The following is a 19,196-nucleotide window of genomic DNA, read 5'->3' as shown; positions in this document are numbered from 1 at the left end:
CTGTTCTTAATTTGTAGCACAGATGCTACTGCATCCACTGCTGACACATTTCTCCCCTGGCCCACAGTCCCAGTCACCTCTGCAGAGCTCAGCGCAGGTGCCTAAGTCAGAAAAAAATCATTTGAAAGCCAGGCAGGTGGGATAAACCTGTAATCCCAGCACTCGTAGGCCGAGGCAGGCAGATCATTAGCTAAAGACCAACCTGAACTACACGATGAATTTACCCTCTCACAGACAGACAAACAGACAAATTTCACTAGTTTCTTTTAGCTCAATACATAGTCTAATTTATAAACTGTTATTGTTTATTTCTATTAAATACAAGGCACACACACAATCTTATTAAAGCAAGCCTACTTTAGAGATGTGGACAGAGGGACTGTATTTGTGGAAAGGAAGGCTGAACATTGCTTAAATGAAATATTTTCCCCACACCACAGGACATGGAGCAGAGAAGGGGAGATTCTGACCTGCTGGTTGCCTTGCAGCCACTCTGTGAGGTTAGTCTCCCTAGCTCTGCTTTGTAACACGACCCCCAAGGTTTCCGGTGCTATTGTTGCTCTGGGATGAGAAAGTTGAAGACCCCTCATCCCTATTCACAGTAGTTTGGTCAATCATTAAGTGTTTATGTGCTGAGCTTTTGCTATATATAAAGCACTCAAAAAGTATAAGGCTCCCTGAGCTTTCCAATGCAAGGAAGACTTATATTTAAGGTCCTGAAAACAAAGCAGTGTTTCACAAGTGTCCTGCAAGGTAGATCCGGAGGGCTCAAAGGGCTCAGAGGAGATAGACATTATTTCTTGTTCATCAGAACAAGTAAGCCTTGAAGTGCAGGAATATTCTCAAGGAAGAGTAATAGAGGAAAGCGGATAGAGTGCTATGAGGAAAGATGCAAAACTTCACCAGGGGGAATGTAATAGGGCAGGGCTTCTGAGAGGCCGGTGTGTTTCCTAGGACACAGGACCTACAGACGCACTCCCACAACTCTAGACTGACTCTTCAAGTCTTGTCCCTTAGACATAGCATTTGCCTCTCTGTGTCCCCTGGAATGTGGGGAGCCAGGAGGAATGGTGAGGGGAGGGCTGAGCAAGTTTGGAAGCATCTGGAAGTAAAGCAGGAGAAGCAGACCCTGCCGAGGGCAGGCGGGTGGCCAGGACCTGTGGATTTGGGATTCCACTTGACAGACCGAGAGAATGAGGTGACTGCTGTCACTTGGGAAGATTATCTGCTGTGAAAGCATAGGCAGAGAAGATTCAACTGGACACCACATTGAAGAAGGAAGGGAGGGACAGGGAGAGCTTTGGGGGAAGCTATTGCAATGGCAGGGTCGTGGAGTAATCAGGGCTGGACACAGTGAGGCCACGGGAGGGCAAAGGACGGAAAAGATGCAATGTTTCAAAAACAGGAAGTTGATGGAGTGGGGAACAGAGTAAAGGAGAGAGGCCTAAGCTGGATCTAAAGAGGTTCACAGCAAGAGCAGGATGCAGGATCAGTGGAGACGCAGACAGTGTCAGGGCTGCAAAGGTGAGACACTACTAGAGAAGAGTCAGGAGTCTCCTCCAGAGGACCCAAGAGGAATGCATCAGGAGTTAAATCGAGCAGGACTTGAGGAGGTGTCACCAAAGGGTTAAGGAAGAATGGTTAGAGAATTAAGAATACTCCCCGCTTGTATCCAGCATAGAAGGAAGAGGCAGGAAGATTGCCAGGGGTTTGAGGTCAGCCTGGGCTACACAGAAAGTTCCCAGCCAGCTTGGGCTATAGTCTGAGAATGTCTCAAAACAAACAAACAAACAAACAAACAAACAAACAAACAACAAAAACCCTGTGGCAACAAAACCCTTTTTGAGAATATTGTTGGTAAAGAAGTTTGAGACTGACCCGTGTTTAACATCGAGAGATATTTTCAATAGACAGTTCCAGGAAGAAGCTGGTAGAGAGGGAGATGCGGGGAGATGGAGACTGGCTGCAGGCAAGCAGGAGCGGAGAGTCCAGGTAGGTGACCGGGCAAATGAAGAGAGAAGGAAAAGGCAGAAGAGGGATTCTGTTGTAGGGAACTAAGAGGTGACCATCAAGGAGGATCCTAAAGAATCTTTTCTCCCTTTCCCCCTTCCTGTGCGCATGCGCACTGGTTCTGGAGGGCCTACTTCTGATACCTTCATTCAAGGCAGAGCAATGCTACTTTTTTGCCTGGACTTACCTAGAAGTTGCAGTGGTCTCACTGCAGCCTGAAGCTCCTGTACCTCCAGGCTGAGGGTGACGAGGGACACCAAGAGAAGGAAGGCTCCTAGCTTCATGCCGCTGGTGGAGGACTGTAGCCAACACGCCGCAGAGCTGAGAGCTGCTAGAATTTAAACCTTTCCACCCACCGAGCTAGAATGCAACGTCAGGGGCGGGTCCGCACACCAAAAGCCCCGCCCGGAAACTAGGATTGCTAGAAATACACACATGTGCGTCCTGGGTAGTGCCATGTTACCCAAGCCAGGCTCTGTGCCAAGAACACCCTCCTCTGCCCCACAAATAGGACTCCTAAAGCTGGAAAGCTGGGGTGGCTGAGGGGCTCTCCTTCATTTTCAACGAAGCATTAGAGGCCGACTCTGGGCCAGGACCATGCTGGGATAAGCAATATGTCCTCAGGGAATTACAATCCGGAAGCTGGGTGTCGGTAGGAAGGACCACATCTGCTTTTCCACTCCTCTCCTCCTTACGCTGTGATAATTGTTCTTGTAACTGAGGACAGGGGGAGGAAGCAGGAGAGCTAGTGGGGTGTGGCCACCTGTTGATGAGACAGTAAGCCACTGTGGTTTTCCTCTGCTTGGATGTGATTGTCTCTGCTGCTTGGAACCTACGTTTTCGGGAACCCTAGCTGGTAATATCCATGTTAAACTCTCCCAGAATGCCTCTCAGGCTGCACCACTGCTGTGGGGCTTGGAATGGGTTAATAGTGACAACCAGCCTAGGTGTGAACTTTCATTTCCTCCTTCTTGTAGACATGCCTACCAATCTAGATTGTGTACCTCAGACTACCCTTAATTTGGATGTCAGGGGATATACCCTCTTTTTTCCCTAGTGGTGGGGGAGAGGCACACATAATGTTTGGCCATGAACATTGTGTCTCATAAAATACCTTAACATGAAATGAGGTGGAAGTGTGTGTGGAGGGGAGTAAGGGGTGCAGGGTCAGTTTGTTGTCCCTTGGTAGGTCCCTGGGAAGATGGCTAATTTCAGTTTAGAGAGTCAAGTACTTGGGCTGGGATGATAGCTTAATGGTAGAGGGCATGAGGCCCTAAGTTCGATTCCTAGGAACACACACATACCACATACACACACACACACACACACACACACACACACACACACACACGAACAAGAGGGGAGAGAGGGAGGAACAGAGAACTTGATGTTTTGCAAGGACCCTGTTTCCTAATTCTGGGGCTACAGGGAGAGTCTCTTCCTTTCATTTGTCACAGTTCTTAAATGCCACAAGTTGGAGGTCCTTCGGATAAACAACTGACTCCATACACTACTAGCTCCCTCATGGGGGTTAAAAGGTAGAGTTATGGGCCATGCAGAAAGTATTTTTGCAAGCTGCTTTAGCCCCACTCTGCCTAGCCCAAAGGGAGGGCCATTGGTGTACAATTTCTGCAATAGGTCTAAAGCCTGGCATACCACTGACTTCTCATCACTGTGATAAAATATCTGGCTAATGTAACTGGAAGGAGGATTTATTCCAGTTCACTATTCACTGTTTGAGGGTACTGTTATCATGGTGGAGAAAGTATGGCAGAGTATGCAGCTGAGATTTCTCACAGCTTTGCAAATGAAAGAGAGAGAGAGAGAGAGAGAGAGAGAGAGAGAGAGAGAGAGAGAGAGAGAGAGAGAGAGAGAGAAGACAGACAGTGATGGGGGAATGTCTTTCTGTATGCTGTGAAAATATGTTGTTCTTATTGGTTGATAAATAAAGCCGTTTGGCCTATGGCAAGGCAGCTTAGAGGCAGGTGGAAAATCCAAACAGACAGACAGGAAGAGAAAGGAGAGGCAAAGCAGATTCCAGCCGCCACCGAAAGAACAACATGCCAGCAGACTGGTAAGCCATGCCCACGTGGCAACTTACAGTTGAATAGAAATGGGTTAATTTAAGATATAAGAGCTAGCTAGCAAGAAGCTTGACTCATAGGCCATGGCCGTGCAATTTGTAATTGATATAAGTCCCTGTGTGTTTACTTGGGTCTGAGTGGTTGCAGGACCAGGCGGGACATAGGAATTTTATAAATGGCTGTGGGACCTTGGTGCCGAGTGAGACCAGGAAAACTTCTAACTACAAGGCAGATGGACAGACAGACACAGACACAGAGATCAAGTCATAATTCCTACGTTCCATCCCTAGTACCCTACCTCCCCCAGCCAAATTCTAGCTTCTCAAGTTTCTGAATTCTCCCCAGGCAGCACCACCAGTTTGGGATCAAGTGGTCCAAACACCTAACCCATAGTGCAGACATTTCATGTTCAACCCATAACACCCAGGAAAGATTTTAGAGATCTTAACACTGAGGAGATTACACAGCTCGTTTCCATGTGATTCCATATTTTTTTTTAACAATATCGAGGCCTGAAATAAAAATATATTTTCTGAAATTGCACAAAAGTCAAAGGTATATTGAAATCATTCTCATTTCTTTTCATATAGCCTTATTTTGACTTTATTTTTGGTTCTCTAAGCATGTGCTAATTGGGTCCTGAGGGATATTCAGAGCTGAGTGGGGACTTCTGAGTTTGAGTGATGAGTTCCATCCTGCCCCCTCATCTCATCTCTCGGGCCCCACTTGTCTCTGCCACCCAGGCAGTCCTGGTTGCTCTACTCCATGCACATTGATGAGTACGGTAGCTTTTAACTTGCCCAGCTCAGCTGTGCCTGGAACGTGGAATTCCTTTCTCTTTCTTCTCTGAATGTGGGCATTCTTGTTTGTCATAAGTCAAGTCCTTATCTATCAATCATCCTAGGTCAAATGCCACCTCCAGAACTTTCCTAAGCCCAACTCCTAGAAGAGTAACTTGGTCTTTGGACTCGTCATTGTTCTTATTGAGCTCTGTTAATGAATAATACTAATTACTACTGTCACTGCCTTGAGTTCTCTCCTGGGAGGATCTTGACAGCTGGGAGGGGTTTGTCGTCAGTGATGCATGACAGGTGTTTATCGTCCTTAGTGATTATTGGGCGTGGTTACTTTCTTTTTTCTAACAAAATGACGAAGTTAGAGAGACGAATAAGAATGGGAGAATGGGCCGGGTGGCGGTGGCGCACACCTTTAATCCTAGAGGCAAGCTCTGTGAGTTCGAGGCCAGCCTGGTCTACAGAGTGAGTTCCAGGAAAGGCGCAAAGCTACACAGAGAAACCCCGTCTCGCAAAAACAAACAAACAAACAAACAAACAAAAAGAATGGGAGAATGGTAAAGGTTTGGGGGAGGACAGGAAGTTGAAGGGGGGCCTACCTGGGACCCATACTGGGATCTTTGAATTTGCCAAACTGGGTATTCCATGGGCACACACTCTAAAAAGACAGCACTGGAGCTCAGTAAACCCCCATTGGAATCCCACCATGTTGCCACTAAAAGTGTGAGTGTAGATAAGAATTCATGTTAGCAAAAAGGAGCTATATTAATTCTGAACCCTGCTTATGAGTCTGCTACACAGCTAGTACTCAGTGCAGGGTTATAGAGGCAACAGGTGTGGGACTTGTTCTCAAGGAAGCTCCCTCTTTAAAGGAGGGAGCTGGAGACAAGCAAATAGCCCGTGATGAAAGCAAATTTATAGAAACCCTGCTGGCTGAGAACAAAGACAGTGTCACCTTAACACAGGCTTGAGTCATTTTTAGAAGAGGGGACCTCAATTGAGAAAAACTGCAGTTGAGAAAACGCCCCCACCAGATTGGCCTGTAGACAAGTCTGTAGGACATTTTTAAAATTAGTGATTCATGAGGGAGGGCCCAACCCACTGTGAGGGGGTGCTGCCCCTGGGCTGGTGGTCCTGGGTTCTCTAAGAAAGCAGGCTGAGCAAGTCATAAGGAGCAAGCAAGTCTATAAGCAGTACCCCTCTATGGCCTTTGTGTCAGCTCCTGCCTCCAGGTCCCTGTTGTTTGATTTCCTGCCCTGGCTTCCTTCAGCAATGGACTATAACCTGAGAGTTATAAGCTGAAATAAACCCTTTCCTCCGTGAGTTGTTTACAGTCATGGTGTTTCATCACAGCAATAGAAAACCCAGCTAAGACAGAGAGTATTTTATTTACCGAAATAAAAGTAGAAACCAAAAGTCGCCTTGCTTGCCCAGGACCAAGGGTGACTCCATTTGCATTCTGCATGAGTGACTGGGCTCTCCACTTGCAAAAAGAGACTGTGTTCTCCACCAGCTCTCAGCTCTTGGTGCACAAATGCCCTTGTTATATTTAACTTGTGCGAATTGTTTGAGGCTGCCAATTAAATAGCTACTTAAACTTTGTGAGTCTACAGTGCCTCAAGAAATTCATTTCCTCTTGTGTAGACCAAGAAGACTGGTGCTTGAGTGGAGGCTCCCTCCAGATGTAAGCCAAGGGAGTGGCTATTCACCTGCCTTCACTGAACACTTGCATTATTCCAGGCTAAGCTCGCCACAGACATTCTCTGGGATTAAAGGCGTGTACTACCACCGCCGAGCCTCCCAGCACTCGAGACGTTCTTGTGTCTAATGCTCAAACAGACAGTAAGGTCATCTGTCAGCTATAGTGTTGATTGCCCAAAGGGAGGATTTGTGTGAGGATGTGTCAGAGCCAAGTCTGCTTCACTGTTACTTCATCTGTCTTTCACTCTCTGCTAACCTCCTTCATCTGCCTCGAACCATGTGAAGGGGAGTGATCCCCAGGATACTGAAGGTGAGAATTTGATCAGTGTAGGTTTTTTTTTTTTAAAAAGATTTATTTAATTGTTATGTACATAGAAGAGGGCGCCAGATCTCATTACAGATGGTTGTGAGCCACCATGTGGGTGCTGGGAGTTGAACTCAGGACCTCTGGAAGAGCAGTCAGTGCTCTTAACCTCTGAGCCATCTCTCCAGCCCCTGATCAGTGTAGTTTTAGTCAGACATCTTTCCAAGTAATAGTACAGATAAAGTCGCTGAGCCTCAGTGGTCTCATCTGTGAAGTGGGGATGAAGCAGGATGGAAAGAGGAGAAAGGTGAAAGGGTCATAGGAAGGGAAAGGAGCCCCTCACCCTGGGAGATAGTTTACACGTCCTGTTATCAAGGATGTTTAAAAGAACAAATTCTGCTTATTTGGGGCCAGAGTGTTTGTGGCCGTCCCTTTTCATCTCTAAATCTAAACAACACACCTCACAAACCATTTTATAATTTCATTTACACAGAGTTTTACTTTAATGTTGGGAGCTGGAGAGATGGCTCAGAGGACCTGGGTTTGAGTCCCAGCCCCCACATGGTGGCTCACAACTGTCTGTCACTCTAGTTTCCAAGGAATCTAATGTCCCCTGCTGGCCTCTGGATACCAGGCCCACACATGGCACACAGACATATGTACAAGCCAAACATCCATATATATAAAATACTTTTTAAAAAATTTACTTGATTTAAAAAACATTACTTAGTCTCTCAACCTTTTGATAAACGACACTCTTTGAATAATGTAATTTAGAAATCACAAAACCACATAGAAAGATGTTGCAAAGACACATAAGCGTGACTCTTGCCTTGAGAAGCCCACACTCATGTCTATGTCCTGTACCATCCTTTCCCTGTCCATCTTCCTGTCTAAATACTTAAACCCACTAATCTTGCCTTCTTCTGGCTTGTCCGGAAGTTCTTTTCTGTGGTAGAGTCAGAGATCTGGCTTTACTTGGGTGGAAGTCTTTAAGTGAGAGGGGAACTTCTCAGGTTGCTGATGGCATTTCTGGGTTGCTTCCCCTTCTGCCACTGACAGAGGTCATACTTTATTGGGTATATGAGATGAGAAAAAAAATATATACTATGTATGTATTCTCACTCTGGCACAGCATCTTTTAAACTGTCAGCTCTTGGTACTATGAACATCTACAAAAGGGATTATTGTTTTGTCTTTCTGGCCTCTGGAACAGGCCACTTATGGACAACTTGTGCAAAAGTGTGTGAGGTACTAAGAAAATACTACAAAGTAAGTAAATAAAAAGGAGTCAGGACCCGTGCAAATTTTATTTCACTGGACATTATAATTAAGCCATGAAGAGACTCCATGGTTTAATCTAGCATTGCTGTTGGCTCTGTGATCACACATGGATTCATGGTTCTTATTATAGAAATGTAGTCAAGAAGTGTAGCATGTGAACAATTTTTGATAAAGAGTCATTCGTTGGGACAAGATCAAAAGAAAAGTTACAGGCAATTAAGAGCACCACGTTGTCTTGAGGAGACTGTCACCACCCAAAGCGCCTCCGTAAGAGTGCTTCCAAGACAAAGGGGTTGTTGCCAACATTGATTAGTGAGAACCGAATTGTTCCAAATACCAGCTCTCATGCCCCTTAAGCTCTGAAACTAGAGCGTGAGACCTGGCGGGGACCATAGCGAGAGGTCCACACCCCAGGAGAATGAGAATGAGAATGAGGTCCTCCCACCGCGCCTTCCCGTCAGATCCAGATCTAGATAGTGTAGCTGCTGAGAGTCTGCTGGGCTTCAGAGCCAGACCGGACGTCTTCACTTGACCCCAACGCCAGCCTAGCAGACACCTGTGCAATTGAGGATACATTCTTTAACTCCAGCATCGTGTTGCTGAGTGAAGTCTCCTTTGATACAGCCTCGATGCTCCAAGATGGAGAGAGGATGACACATTCCCTCCCACTGAACCAGACTGGCACCTGCAACCTGGGTCAAGATAGGCATTTGAAGCCTAACCCTGATAGCTATCTGACATTTCTGAATGGAAGATCTTTTCTTAGTGTTGAGTAATGACATACTTTCATACCAGCATGCCAAGGGGAAGAAAATAGCCCCTCTGCCTCATCATTGAGACTACTAAAGAATGGAGGCCACTTTGAGTGACAGAGAGAAATGGGGTGGGGAGAAAGAATTGGCACACACTGGACACTTGTACATGCTGCATTTCACACACACACACACACACACACACACACACACACACACACCAGCTCTATCCCTGTTATGTTATTAAGATTAATATGTTATTATTATCCCTGTTATTAAAAATTCTCAAGGGCTAGCTCCATTTCACACATGGCCATACTTAGTCCAATTTTACACAGCGGCTGCATCTTCCCCCTCCTCCTCTTTTTCATGTTTGTGGGCTGTACGTGTGTTGGGGCATGCATGTGTGTATTTGCAGATACACACACCTATGTGCTCATGGAAACAGGCAAAAAGAGGGCATCTGATGTCCCACTCTATCACTCTCTGCCTTATTCCCTTGAGACAGGGTCTCTCACTGAAGTAGAGCTATACTGGCAGCCAGCAAACCGCCATGATCCTCCTGTCTCCACCCCATATAGTGCCCTAAATTTATAGGCACAAGGATGGCCACACATGCCTTTTAGTGTAGATGAGGGATTTGAACTCACACCATCATATTTGTGCAGCAAGAACTTTTATCCAGAGTCATTTCCTTAGCTCTGATTCAGCTTCTTGATTACCTGGTTCAGCTTGTTGATTACCTGTCTTTCTGTCTCCAAGCTCTCTCCTCCACACCTTTCCTCTGTGAATTTGCATAGCCACACCTTACCTCTGTAACTAGAAAAGCTCCCCCTTGTGTTCACCTGGCATTAGATCCAAATCTCAGTAAGGTGGTGCACCTACCTGGCCTAGGAACAGGGATTGGAGTCCTCTTTGTTTCAATGTCCAATATGCCTAGAATTCCTCACTTGGTTAAACTACATGAGATGCCAACAGTGCCCCACACTGAACTCCTAGGGGGAACAGGTGGTTTAGAGATTTCATTTCTGAGTAACAGTGGCGGGTTGGGCAGCCCCTGAGAAACACCACATTCTTATTACGTTTAAGTAGCACCAACCTATACTGTAATTCTGTTGTAACGCCGTGCCTGCCTGTTAGATCGTTTTCTGTGATTGTGATGGCACATATCTAAGGTAAACAACTTACAAAGAGGCAAAGTTTATTCTGGTTCGTGGTTTCGTAAGTTTCCATCCATAGTTAGTCAGCTCCATTGCTTGTGGGGCCTGGAGCAAAACTGCACCTCACAATTGGACCATGTGGCAGAGGAAACTGCCTACCTCAGGGCAGGCAACAGGTAGAAAGGGAGCAGCACTCAGTGGTCCTGACACCTGCTTCAAGTTCATGCCTCCAATGCTCTAACTTCCTCCAATGGTCTGGCACCTCCAAAGGACTCCACCATCTCTGGGTGGACATTTGTCAAAAACCATAGCACTTTCAGGCTAGTGAGGCAGGGGTGGGTGGATGGGGAATGGGGGTTATGTCACTATAATTATTTTGTCACACAAGAGAGGGAATATTTGTGACCCTCCAGGATTTCAGCATAAGAATGAGACTGTGAAGTGCAGAGAGAAGGGTGGGGTTGACAGACGCTTTGTAGTTAGCCTACAATCAGAGCAGACTCATGGGCCACCACTATCAGTCCGTTGCACAGATGCCTTGGAAGAAATGAAGATTCTTAGTTTCCACATCAGACCTACTGAAGCAGGAATTCTGGGTTTGGGGTGCAGGCTAGAGTTTAATAAGACTCCCCTCAGTAATGATTCTCATGCATGCCCTTGCTACACAGCAACCCTTTAAAAGCCATCTTACTCTGACAAGTCAGCAGTGTGGAAGATGCATGCTGGATATTACACTCACATAATTAAGTGAATACATTGGGGGGATCTAGTTGGTGCTTCGAGATATCTCTTCATCAGTAGGATTCCCTTGCATAGTCCTTATCACCCACATATCTAAGCTTGGCCCGTAAGCCTGAGATAATAAATGTGTGTTTGCAAGCTGTTCTTGGATTACACATTCAATCTCTGCTTCCAGGTTATTTTGACGCACCTTCTAGAATTACGGTGGCAACAATCAGTCAGTCCTAGGCTTTCAGGAAAGAAAGCAAGGAGTAGACACAGTCCCATCCACCAGGTGGCAGTATGAATGGCGGCATGTTGGAATGAATGAAAGGTTGGCATGCAAGGTTTGGGCTAACTTCCTTCCAAGCCTGTTCTTTCCAGCACTTGTTGAGAATAAGTCGACATCCTAATGCTATTTAAACATGTTTTTACTGAGAATATTCCCAGCTTATTTAAGTTTGTAAAGGCTTCTACGCAAGATATTGTCCATCTGTGTCTTCATGGTCTTCTGACCATGGAGAAATGATATGTTTCCTAATTCTCAGATGCTGTAGCTGCCTTCTTTCTCTTTGCATCTAGTGTTCAGACAGGGCTTACTGCTATGATGTTGGTTTTGACATCAGCAGGTAGGGTTGTGTCCAGCCATGGGCACATAGTATAGGATGTGTGTGTGTGTGTGTGTGTGTGTGTGTGTGTGTGTGTGTGTAAAAGCTTTCATATAGGATGCCAATGTGGCTTTATATGTGAGAAGACTGTGGATAATACCTTTTTTGAATTTTTTATGGTGAACACATATGTCTTGTACAACAAGATAAAAGCAGGGCTTAGTGCTTCTACCTGATTCCTAGGCTGGAGAACAGACGGGACCATGTCCCTTCTTGATATAATGATTCCACAGTCCCAGGTCCCTTAGCAGCAGCCTTCATAGATTCCTCAAGACAGAAAAGCCTCCGTGAACACAGATAAACATCAGAGACATGTCTCTGGATGCATGGTGGCAATTAGGCAATGGGCCTACTTCTAGACATTACATATTATATATTATAATGGAATATGAAATAGGATGTATATGAAGGTACATAATTACTGCTGTACTATAGAAGAAATGGGAATAATGTTTACCAAATTATAAATGGTGATTATTTCAAAGAGATGAACTTATAGACATATCTAGTCTTTTGACTTACATTTCTTTAATTCTTTAACTTTTGAATGAAATTTAAGTTATAGATTAACATGTATCATGTATACATATTTATGAGTACTGTGTGATAGTTCAGTTTACATATACAACATGTAGTGATCAAATAGGATAATCATCATTCATGTCACCTCAAACAGTGATCAATCTGTGTTTTGGGAGCCTTCAATCTTTTCTAGCTATTTGAAATAGATAAGAAATTGATGTAGACTGCAGAGTGAGCTAGTGTGCTATGGAACCAAGGACTCATTTCCTCCACCATCTTTTGGTACCCATTATCCAAACTCTTTCTCCTGTATAATTTTCCTAGATAGCCTCTGATAACCACCGTTCTACTCTCTCCTTCCATGACATCAACATTTTCCTTTCTATAAATGAGTGAGAACACACAGTATCTGTCTTTCTAAGCCTGGCTTACTTCACTTAACACAGTATCTTTTGGCTTCATCCATGTTGTTGCAAATAATAGCACCTCATTCTTTTCATGACTAAATACTATTCTACCACCAATATGTGTGCCATTTCATTTATCTGTTCATCCATCCGTGGACACCTTGGTTGATTCCATATCTTGGTCGTTGTGGATAATGCTGTAACAGGGAATGTAGGTATGTCTTTGATATAATGATTTCTTTTCCTCTGTGTATATACCCAGTGGTGGGATTGCTGAATCAGATGGCAGTCTTGTTTCATGTATTTGAGGAACTCTAGTGCTGTTTTCTGTAATAGCTGTACTAGTATACATTTCTGCTGAGATTTCCCAATGGGAGTTCCCCTTTCTCTACAGTCTCACTAGTCTTTGCTATTTTGGGATTTTGTATAATAGTTATTCTAACTGGGGTGAGATGGTGTCTCTCATGGTTTTGGTTTGCATTTCTGTGATGGCTGCTGATATTGAACATTGCTTTTTCTTATACTTTTACAAAGGCAAAAGCTGCTTTGTGTCACTACAACAATAAACCTGAGGCAGGTGAAGACACTTAAGTCGAGGGGTCAAGGCCTCTGTCCCCATGTCATCTCAATCAGAGTGCCTGATTCTCTTCTTGACAGTGGGGCGATGGGCTGCACTTGAGAAACAGGGGCAGGGGACTGAGGAGTGGCCCTTGTGCCACACATGTGCCCTCTCGAAGAAACGGCTTCCCTTGCTTTAGGATTTGGCTGATTCTGTTACTTATACTTAGAGGGTCAAATGTCAGGACCAAGCCTTTCGTTACCCACCTAGATAGTCAGTGGAGGCCCTCCCCGACAAAAAAGCCAGGAGGTGGTTGCTACTCCTTTAATCCCAGCACTTGGGGGGCAGAGGCAGGCGGACCTCTGAGTTGGAGACCAGCCTGGTCTACAGAGTGAGTTCCAGGACAGCCAGGGCTACACAGAGGGACCCTGTCTCAAAAACAAAACACAAAACAAAGCAAACAAACAAACAAACAAAAAAAACAAAGCTAAAGACTTTGTCATCAATTTAGATATGAAGAAATTACATAGGACAGGAAAGAAAATCTGAGGAATAGTCTGTGATTGACAACAGAGTGACAATCTGGGGGCTATAGCTTATAAGATGTCCCGGATGTCCAGAGAATGCAGGGGAAAAGTTGCTAGGGAGATGGAAGCAGGACAGAGAAAGCCAAATTAAAGGATGTTCCAACCAGTCTTTTTGAGGTGCAGAGTAGGACAATGGTTTCATGCCCCAGCTTCAGAGGGCAAGCACAAGAAGTATTCTCCTGCAGGAGAAGCAGGGACTTTGTCTATCAGAAGAGAGACTGGCATCCTCATGGTGTTGGGAAACCAGGCCAGAGTGCACACAGGTCCCCCATCCCACCCAGTGGCCTGGCTATGAGGCTCCTGTGTCTAAAGGGATGAGACCCAAGTGTTCTGAATTCAGGCCTGTGGCTAAATGATGGCTTCACCCTGCACACACTTATTCTCTAGACTGACAAGATGCTCAGGGACAGACTTGTCATCTATGATTCTGACCATGGAGACCATGGAGCTTTCCTGACCATGGAGAAAGAGAGACATTACGAAGCAGAAGAGAAGAGCTCTCTGCTGTGGCTCCACAGTGCTTGGGTGCTGCCTTCCTAGGGTGTCTGTGATATTCCAGTTTCTTTGCTGGAGATGGGAAGCCCTTTAATTAAAGAGAGTAGAAGCCAGAGCATATCCAACATCCGTCATGCCAGGGCTAAGAGTCTGACCTGCTTTCCATTTCAGGTTCATCTCCTCCTTCTAGGTGACAGGAATACGACTGAAGAGAAGGAGTGTGTGTGTGTGTGTGTGTGTGTGTGTGTGTGTGTGTGTGTGTGTGGTGATGGACCACGGCTTTCCTTGCATCCCAGCTCCTATGGGGCCAGCTGCTATTTTAGAGGGATAGAGGTCACCTGATGTGGGGGTCATGAGAGTTTGATGACACATGATAGAAGCTCTGATTACTTCCTAACTACTAAGCATCTTTCCCCCACTCCTCAGCCATTTGGAAACTCTATCTCCAGGGAGATGAGATCTCTACCTGTCTCCATCCTTGGCCATCTTCTCATTTCTGTTTTGTAAATCCCTTCATTTCAGAGTTTGTGTAGTGGGGACAAAGCGAGCCCAGCTTGGTAGCACATTCACAGTGCACATGACACACTGGGGAGAATATCCTGAGGTTTAAGCCCAGTGGTTTTTTGCTCTTATTCTTCCATACTTCTAGTTGTCCTGGGGCTCCCCTACTCAGTGGAGCTGCTAAGGGGGTGCCATAGCCTGGAATAAAGGGGCCAGGGCCCAGTAGGGAATTTCAGGTTAGCCTTGGTTGAATCAGACATCAGTAGGCCTAATTGAGAAAGAACGGGCTTTTAAAACTGGGGAAGCACAAGAGTTAGCTGAAGTCAATGCACAGAAGGATGCAGGATGTGATTGAGCATTCATCCCAGGGAAAGTGGGAATGCTTCCAGCTAGCAAGGAAGAGGGCAGAGGTCCTGGAACAATGCCATCTGAGTGGTTCATTTATAAATCCTCTGACACCCCCTGCAGTGGCAGGGCTGAATGGCTGCAAATGAAACCTATGGCTTACACAACTTAACGTCCTAACCCTCTGACTCTTCATGGAAACATTCATAGTCTGGGTGTAAATAAAGAGAAAATATTAGAAAAACTAAAACGTTCAATGGTGGAAAGTAAAACACATCAATATAACTCTGTGTGTGTGTGTGTGTGTGTGTGTGTGTGTGTGTGTGTGCCTACATTTACAAATATATTGTTTGGAAATAATGTCAATGTATGTTGCAGGTCTGAGAAAATGGTTCAATATGTACTAGTTTAAAAAAAAACAACCTAGGAAAATCACAACCTGTAGCCACATGTGATTATTCTGTGCAATAGGAAAGAACATAAGAAGCACATGGCCCAACAAGTTAAGGATGGCTCTCTTTTGATGTGGCATTATAGCTTTTTTTTCCTGTAGATTCTGACTCATCTCTAATGAGTATGAATAAATATGTATTCAGTGAGAAATTAAAATGTTAACCACCCCAAAGGTTCTTATATTTGAAAATGATGATTCTGAGACAGATTTTCCCTTGAGAAGGGCAGGGGGATTCACAGGGATTCAGCTAGATTACTGCTGCATTTTTAGTAACCACATGATAGGGGAACCACAGTCTTGGCCAACCCCCAGCTAGTAGTTCTGTAATGTTTAAATGGGACATAGTTTGTTTAAAATATCTAATGTATGTAGCTTAATAGAAATCTAGTCTACATTATAATGTCTTTGTTCTAGAGAAAACTTATACACAATGTTATAATTATACTTTATAGTGTACACTTACTGTATTATGATTAAATTATTCTTCTGGGAAAAATAAAAGGTGTAAGAAGGAGGCAGTTGTCTACAGGGTACAGTAATCAGAATCCTTCCTTAAGTCCCGAATTTAGATACATTGTTCTAAATAGATGCTATAACTAGATGTGGCATATGACCAGTCACATGGAAGGTCAAAGCAGGAGGATCAAAATTCAAAGTCATCCTCAGCTACATAGTAAGGATTATAGGTTTGAGGCCAGCTTGGGCTGCATAAAACTATGCCTCACCCTCCCCAACCTCCCAAAAGAAAGAAAATGATATTTTTAATAAATTATTTTGTGGGCATCAGAAAAAAAGTGAGTGGCCTGTAACCACAGCATTCAACTGATGAAGTAGTTCTCTGTTAGGCTGAAAGGCTTAATTTGACACTCCACTCCCTCAAAGAAATGTTTATCTATGAGGGTTACAATAATTCTGGAGCACACTCAAAGGAGCGTCCCTGTTTTCCACAGGCATCTGACCTGCTCTCACACTACAGGAGACATATATTCTCATGCCCAAAGTACTATTGGAAAGCTCTACTCTTTATGTATCAGAGTATTATCAACATGGATGGAAACACATGATTTTTCTACATTAAAGACATTAAAGGTCAAAGAAATAAACTTTACAAAGCACTTAGACCAGTACCTGGAAAATAAGTCTTTCCTTTATAAAAGTATAAATGTTTTTACTCATTAAATACAATGACTGGAAACCATCTGTGACCTAAACATTTGTTTCCTGGTTTGATAATATTTATGACATGAATATTTATAATTTTATCCTTACAATTTCATTCCTAGGAATGTACAGGAATCATCTTCCCAGACATACAAAATATTAGTGTTACACCATGTTCACTACAGCAATCAGCACAATAGGACAATGCCAAGCAAATGAAATGGTCATAGAAGGTCATTAGTTAAGTGAATTACAGTAGATCCACTCACTAAATTCATATAATCCCCCAAAAATAAGATTTATTCATAGGCTGGCTATGGTGGTGCACTTTTTTATTTCCAGCACTTGGGAGGCAGAGGCAGGCTGATCCCTGAGTTTGAGGCCAGCCTGATATATAGAGTGAGTTTCAGGACAGCCAGGGCTACACAGAAAAACCCTGTCTCAAAAGAACATTATTTAGTGTTGGCACAGAAATATGTTTGGCAATAATTTTAAATGGAAGCATAATGTGTTACATATGATAGGATATGTCAGAATGTAGAGTACACATTAGTTTATGTGAGTGGAGACAACAGTGGAGGGCTTGTCTTTCTTACTCATTATCTATTGCCTCTGTTTCTTCACTTGTAAAATAATGGCATTAGTGTAGGGTGGTGGTGGCACACACTTTTAATGCCAGCACTCAAGAGGCAGAAGCAGGCAGATTTCTGTGAGTTTGAGCCAGTGTGGTCTACAAAGCAAGTTCCAGAACAGCCAAGGCTGTTACATAGAAACACCCTGTCTTGAAAAACAAAAGAAAAGAAAAAAAAACACCAAAAACCCCAAACAAGCAAAAAATAAACAAACAAAAATAAAAACAAACAAACAAACAAATGCATTGGAGGCATTGTAGGGAAACTCTGAAATTTAAAAGCAATAGTCAGAAATGGCCTAGCAGAAGTGTAATTTTTTAACTCAATGGTGAGCCAAGTGTGGTGGATCATGCCAATTATCCCAGCAACTGGGAGGTGGGGGAAGGATTGTTTTGACTTTGAGACAAACTTGGGCTGGTTAGTGAGTTCTGGGCCTACCTGAATGAGACCCTGTCTCAAACAAACAAATAAACAATCTTGCTGAGTCTTCCTACAATGACCCCTGTCTTTAAGGGAAAGTAGTTTTATTGCATGAGGTTGTGTATCCCTCATAAACACCAAATAGGATAGAACAACTTCACATTACTGTTTCTCAAACCTGTTGTAAACAGTAAAATTATTTGCCTTTGAACAATATCACTGGGTCATTGGGATAGTGTACTGTGTGGGTTCCCTAACATTTCTTACATTATAAAAGGTTCTTTGAGGCAGTTTTAGAAGGTCTTAAAACTCATAAATGTGTACAGGGTTACTGTGTGGTGGGTTTGCATGGAGGATTGTCAATGAGCCTTATGTTAGTCTGTTTTCTGTTGCTATAGCAAAATACCTGAAGCTGGGCGACTCTCTTTTTAAAAAGGTTTGTTTGGCTTATAGTTTTAGAAGCAAAAGGTCTAAGATCAGGTGTGGCCTTGTCTAATCAGCTACTGGTGAAGTACCTTCTCATTACATCAAAACAGTGGATGGCATCCTGGTGGCATGTAGAAGGGAGAGATCACATGGTGACTCAGGAAGGGAGAGGTCAGGAAAACGTAAGCACACACATTTATAAGAACCCATTATAGATGATTCTAACCTACCCCTGCAAGATTCAACCCACCCATGAGACAGGCATTATGAGGGTCGTTCTCCAAGGACCTAGCTAAAGTCACATGAGTTCCCTTTCCAGTGCCAACACCATCACACTGGGGACCCAGATAGAAGCACATGAGTCTTTGTGAGAGAGGGCTGCGGGCTCGCTGGGATTCCATTAGAGAGTTACTGCACACCAAACATGGTGGGTTCTCTTCACATGTGAGTAATACTCCCTCTTGATAAAGGATGTCTGCAGAGACAGCTACTCTCACTTCCCTTTTCCTGTGGGGTTTCCCTACCATTTTCCAAAAACATTGTTGTACCATTTCCAGATAAATGGTTCACATTGAGGTTCATCCACTTGTCATGAGATCCCTATGAAATGAGTACCCTTTTAAAAAAAGATTTGTCATTTTTCAAAATTTTAAATTGTGCATGTGTCTGTGTGTGGGTATGTGCATGTGAGTACAGGTACTCACAGAGACCAGTAGGGGGCATCAGATCCCCTGGACCTGGAGTTACAGGTAATTATGAACTGCCCTAGGTGGGTTCTGGGAACTGAATTTGGATTCCCTGAAAGTTCAATTCCTCTTCTGGAGAAAAGGTTCCTTAATTCTTAATCCAAAACTAGGCTCTGAGAGCATAAACAACTTACTTGAAAGCAAAGAGCTAAGAAAGAATGGGCAGAGCTTTCGAACTAAAACTTCAAAGGGAGATTTAAGAAGAAACCTCCTCACACCTGCCAAGCCTGTGGTGCTAGTGGCCATGTTTGCTCACAAACCAGAACAATAACCAGGAATAGATGTCCCCACTGCCCAAATCAGGAGGCTCATGGATATAGTAACTTTGGTGTCCTGATTAGGGAAAGGGGAGGAGGCTGCAGAGAAAGCCCAACCATCAAGAAAGATAACACACTGAGAAGAGGTTCTCTGCCCTAGCTAGGCTTTGCTCAGAGCTAAAGAGGGTGAATGTGAGCAGAAGAAAC

The 19,196-nt window shown here is 44.1% G+C and overlaps 1 protein-coding gene across 1 annotated transcript; it reads right to left on the bottom strand.

Annotated features, from left to right (window-relative positions):
• LOC131916566 (protein Wfdc21) lies at positions 1 to 2,348 on the bottom strand. The gene is made up of 2 exons (XM_059269916.1): positions 2,198 to 2,348; positions 1 to 101 (listed from the first exon to the last, which is right to left on the bottom strand). The coding sequence occupies exons 1-2, from the start codon at positions 2,292 to 2,294 to the stop codon at positions 7 to 9; spliced, it is 192 nt and encodes a 63-aa protein (XP_059125899.1). The 5' UTR covers positions 2,295 to 2,348; the 3' UTR covers positions 1 to 6.
• Between the last annotated feature and the right edge of the window lie 16,848 nt (positions 2,349 to 19,196).

The sequence above is a fragment of the Peromyscus eremicus genome, chromosome 8a (assembly GCF_949786415.1).
Source record: "Peromyscus eremicus chromosome 8a, PerEre_H2_v1, whole genome shotgun sequence".
Lineage (NCBI taxonomy): Eukaryota > Metazoa > Chordata > Mammalia > Rodentia > Cricetidae > Peromyscus > Peromyscus eremicus.
This window is presented reverse-complemented; position numbering and strand designations above follow the sequence as displayed.

What these genes read in the sequence shown, in the direction of transcription:
- LOC131916566 (XM_059269916.1), bottom strand. Translation starts at nt 2,294, where the DNA reads ATGAAGCTAGGAGCCTTCCTTCTCTTGGTGTCCCTCGTCACCCTCAGC. An exon ending in GAGACCACTGCAACTTCTAG is followed by an intron (nt 102 to 2,197) that starts GTAAGTCCAGGC and finishes TTTCTGACTTAG; the next exon opens with GCACCTGCGCTGAGCTCTGC.